Source organism: Engraulis encrasicolus, chromosome 10 (assembly GCF_034702125.1).
Source record: "Engraulis encrasicolus isolate BLACKSEA-1 chromosome 10, IST_EnEncr_1.0, whole genome shotgun sequence".
Lineage (NCBI taxonomy): Eukaryota > Metazoa > Chordata > Actinopteri > Clupeiformes > Engraulidae > Engraulis > Engraulis encrasicolus.
The window spans coordinates 41,224,143-41,229,142 of NC_085866.1; the positions used below are offsets into that span (position 1 = coordinate 41,224,143).

General features: G+C 45.1%; 1 protein-coding gene across 6 annotated transcripts in view; it reads left to right on the forward strand.

Annotated features, from left to right (window-relative positions):
* casz1 (castor zinc finger 1) overlaps positions 1 to 5,000 on the forward strand; it is a 133,090-nt gene that overhangs the window by 114,247 nt on the left and 13,843 nt on the right. For all 6 annotated transcript variants that reach the window (XM_063208903.1, XM_063208901.1, XM_063208905.1 and 3 more), the window contains 5 exons: positions 667 to 730; positions 1,911 to 2,077; positions 2,618 to 2,740; positions 2,985 to 3,320; positions 4,303 to 4,501. In XM_063208903.1, coding sequence (XP_063064973.1) covers positions 667 to 730; positions 1,911 to 2,077; positions 2,618 to 2,740; positions 2,985 to 3,320; positions 4,303 to 4,501 — 889 coding nt within the window. The remainder of the gene's footprint in view (positions 1 to 666; positions 731 to 1,910; positions 2,078 to 2,617; positions 2,741 to 2,984; positions 3,321 to 4,302; positions 4,502 to 5,000) is intronic.

Below are 5,000 nucleotides of genomic sequence, written 5' to 3' on the forward strand. Positions count from 1 at the left end.
TGTGTGTGAGGGGGGTGTCGTGTGGGCCAGAGGGATCAATGCCCCCGTGCCCCGTGTTCCACTGCTGAGAGGCCTAATGAGGGGCCCGGTGTGCGGAGTGGAGTAGTGCGGAGCGGTGTGGTGTGGTGTGGTGTGGTGCGGCCAAAGCATTGCCTGATTTACGGGGGGGATAATGCCCGTGTTGTGTTAATTAGCCTGAGTGCTCTTGCTAAAAAAAACCCTCTACACTCTTACACTCCACTCCGCCTGTGGCTGCACTGGGATGGGGTGTTTGGTGTACAGCCACACCGGTCAAGGTGGGAGGGGAAATCTGGCTTGCTATACAATGGGCTACCCCCCTAAAAAAATGAGCCAAAAAATATGTCGCAGAATAACTAATTAAAAAAAGAAATAGAGTGAAACATTTTTTATACATACGGTGGTGTCATATGCAGCATGTGCATGTATATTGCACATTTGGATGTTTGTTTTAATCAATACATCCACCCCTTTGTATATAAAAACAGCCCTATTCTTATTTTCATGAGTTATGTAACTCATTTTCGGCAAGCAATCGCTCCTGCTCTCCCGTCCTGCATATTCACACATGGGGCCTGTAATAAATAATAATATTTACTATTCCCATGTAAATCCTTGACTAAACATTGTTCATTTTCCTTGTTTCAGTAATGAATCAAACGGACACCCCGCACCGGCAAATACATCTCTTTTATCCTCACTTATGAATAAGGTAAGATCCATCCATCAAAACGCCTTTTCATCCCCCCAGACAAATTAGCAAGGCGACGTTGGTGGGGGGGAGTGTTTGTTTTTTTAATGTTTCGACCACTAATAAGATGAGTTTGTATCATTTAAATTTTCCAGCCATTTTTCACCCAGCGTAATTTTGGCCTGCCGCTCACAAATTAATATAATGAAGCCAGGAGCCCGCGCGCCATGCCAGATATATAGAGATGTTTGTTTTTTGATGAGCTGTTTTGAACTCGGCAGGCATTTTTTCTCTCTCCACTCTCTCTCTTTCTCTCTCTCTCTCTCTTACTCTCTCTCTCCTTTCTTCCTCTCTTCTTCTTCTTTGCCCGTTCGCTCTGTCTTTATTTATGGAGTTTGTAAATTATTTGATTAAAAAGTCAGGTGGGAGGAGGGAAAGAGCAACCGCCAGCCTCATTTTTTACCGCCGGTAACTGTTACTGGACGGATATTTAAATGTTGTGTGTTTTGGTGCAGATTAAAATGGACATTGTTTTAATCATACATCTTCGGCACACACACACCCCAGCTCCACCCCTCCTTCTCTCTTCCTGTCTCTCTTTCTCTCTCTCTCTCTCGTGCTCTCTTTCTCTCTGACGAATACAAATGTGTGGCGCTGGCTTCCATTACCTTGATGATTTAAAGACATCCCAGAATTCATTTTTCCTACGGGTGTCTCACTTAGGCTCCTGTTCTCGCTCTCGCTCTCTCTCTCTCTCTCGTTCTCTCTCTCTCTCTCGGATACATTTTCAGGAAGCAGAAAAACAGTTACGGCTTTAAAATGTGACAGTGCCTTGGCTTGTGGTGTTAAACATCATACCCTGACGAGGAGCTGAGAGAAAGGTCACTTGATAGGAAAAATTACATCTTAAGAAAACAAACCTTGGATCTTCTACAAGCGTGTGTCGGGAAGGGGAAAGGGGATGTGGAGGGAATGGATACAAGGGACTGTCTTTTAGCCAGGGATGGGGGTGGGTGGTAGGAGGGGGGCAGGCAGACAGACAGGCTATAAACTTAACAGGTCTGTGTTTAGCTGAAGTGTGTACCCTGTGGCGATGGTAGCAGTGGCAACAGCGTCACAGTGTTAGTCAAGGCAGGCAAGCGAGTGAATAACGGTAACCGTGCCCCCCTCCTCTCGTGTCTTCCCTCTCGACACTCTACAGATGTCGCAGGTCAACCCGGGCTTCTTCAGCGCCCTGAACCTGAAGACAGAGCTGGAGAACAGCCAGCACACCACGGACACCTCGGAGGCGGCCCAGTACCTGAGCCGCGTCATGGGCAGGCCCCTGCCTGAGAAGACCGTGGAGCTCTGGAAGAACTACCTGCGCAGGTACATACACATACTGTATGCAGTAGCAGAGGAGACGCGCTCACACTATCTGAATCCCACATAAAATATAGATGAATGAAAGGAGTGCAGGACAGCACTCTTCAGTTTTTTCTTTGTTTATTCGCCCACAACCTTTTTTGCCATTACACACCGAGGAAGAGCTACGCCTGAAACGTACACATGTGATATGCCACAGCCACAACTCAGCTGACGGGCCTGTAGAGGTCTTTGCACTAGCTGCACTACCGAGAACAAGATTAGACATATCGTAATGTCACTTGCATCAGATGCAGAATAAATTAAAGGACTGCCTCTCCACATTCCATCTCCTACAAGAAGCCCTTTTGCTTCAAACATAGGTCTTTTTATGCGAACAAAAGATAAATCAGAGTCTGTATGGACATATTGAATTTCCATTTATTTAGTTAATACTAATAATATACCGACATGTAGGTGTAAGACCATGTATTAGCCCCATATTATTATATAATTGTTACCTTATATTTGTTTTAATTGTACCGTCTCTAACTCTTTCCTTAGGTTTGACATTGATGATTTCTGTGAGGCCCAGTGTGACTTCCTACACAAAGTCCACTTCCACTGCCTGGTGGAGGACTGTGGAGCCCTCTTCAGCACAGTGGACGGAGCCCACAAGCATGCTAAGTACGTACGCTCACCCCTGGCCTATGCTATCTATAGCATTTATAGTTGTAATACAAGTGTGGTGATGGCTATGTGATCGTATGACTACAAAGTATGTTATACTGATGGATGATCTTATGGCATATCTTGTATAACAGAAACAGAGCTACTGGTAAATACAGATCTTACAATATACCACTGTGGTCTAATAAACACGCAATGCAGACACACATCTAAGGTTTTTTTCTTCTATCTTTTGTCTCAGCTTCCACTTCAGAGCCAACCTCAAGGTGAAGTCCGAGTCCCCTTACAGCGACGGCAAGGAGCCCAGCGAGGGTCGCCAGAGCCAGCTGGCCACCTCCATGTCCATGTCCATGTCCATGGCCAACACGCCGCCCATGGACGTCCCCAGCCTGGCCACCTCGGGCGGGTACAGTGCGGCCGCCGCGCCCTCCCTGCTGGCCTGGAAGCACCTGGCGGGCTCCATCCCGCAGCTGCCCGCCTCCATGCCCAACCTGGCCGCCTCCTCCCCACTGGCCACCACCTCGCTGGAGAACGCCAAGCCACAGGTCAAGCCTGGCTTCCTGCAGTTCCAGGACAAGTGAGTCCCCCCATACACACACATACACATACACATACACATACACATACACATACACATACACATACACATACACATACACATAGACATACACATACACATACACATACACATACACATACACATACACATACACATACACATACACATACACATACACATACACATGAAGAGTTCAGATGCAAAACCCACTAAGTCCATTTCTGAAGACCTGCACTTCTATATTTTTAGAGAACCCCGTTGTTGGTTTGGTTTACATTCATGTACTTGATAATACATACAAATAGTTAAGTTACATAAATAAATAAAAAACTTTTTTTGATAACAATTTTGATAGCTTTGTATTAAATAAAAATGAATTAAGATTATTTTCTGAAAAGACACTTAGGGGATTCTGCATCTGAACTCTTCACATACACATACACATACACATACACATACACATACACATACACATGCACATGCACATGCACATGCACATGCACATGCACATGCACATGCACATGCACATGCACATGCACATACACATACACATACACATACACATACACATACACATACACATACACACAGACATACACATTAGTGTTTAGGTAATACTTCAGATCATTGTGGGATATTACCCTGGGTACAATCACCCAGTGGTTGTTAACATGGACATATTCTAGTCACTAACTAACCAATGAGGGGCCAATGATACTGCTACACTGTAAAACATTGCAGTTAAAAAGGTAAGTTGTCCTGCAGCCTTAAGTTTCACATTTAACTGGCTGCAATGTTTTACTGTGTACTATTACAGTACTACGTACCAATACAACTAGGAATAGTGGCCCCTGCAACAGTGTCCTGAAAAATGTAGAAGACCTCTGGTCAATACAATTATTTATGATGACGATGTCTGATAGTTGACCTTACCTGATGCCTGCTCTTTGTCCATTCCCGGGGATCAATAAAGTTACTCTACTCTACTCTACCATCCCAGTGACCCCTGCCTCGCTACGGACTGCAAGTACTCCAACAAGTTCCACTTCCACTGTCTGTTCGGGAACTGCAAGTACGTGTGCAAGACGTCCGGCAAGGCCGAGTCCCACTGCTTGGACCACATCAACCCCAACAACAACCTGGTGAACGTGCGAGACCAGTTCTCCTACTACTCCCTGCAGTGTCTCTGCCCCAACCAGGTAGGTTCAAACCTATGGCTATTGTAGATCATGTTCAAATCTCCATTCACATGTAAACCAGACGCCCAAATGGATCCGTTTACAAAACTATCCACATAGGTGTAAACAGGGACTTACTATACACCCTACCAAACGCCCACTGTACTGCACATCCGGCCAAAGATAGACTCTGGTGTACCTTTATGTTGTTGGAAGGTAGAGTGAGATTGCTTTAGGAGAAGACTTTATGTAAAGGACTAGAGGGACTAGTAATTTTTGAGAAGTAATCTTCATATTGACCCAGGGCTCTGGAATGGATCATAAAGGTTTTATTCTCATCTGGGGATCCTACAAGTTAAACATTAATTTGAGACAAACATCAGAAGTGTATGACTTTCGAGATCAGACAAGGAGGAAAAACACACCCCCTCCACGCCCTACCTACTCACCACCCCTTCATTCGCACTCTCAGTGAGTGAGAACTTGTTTGCCGATGAATGTTTCAAATGACTTCATCTAG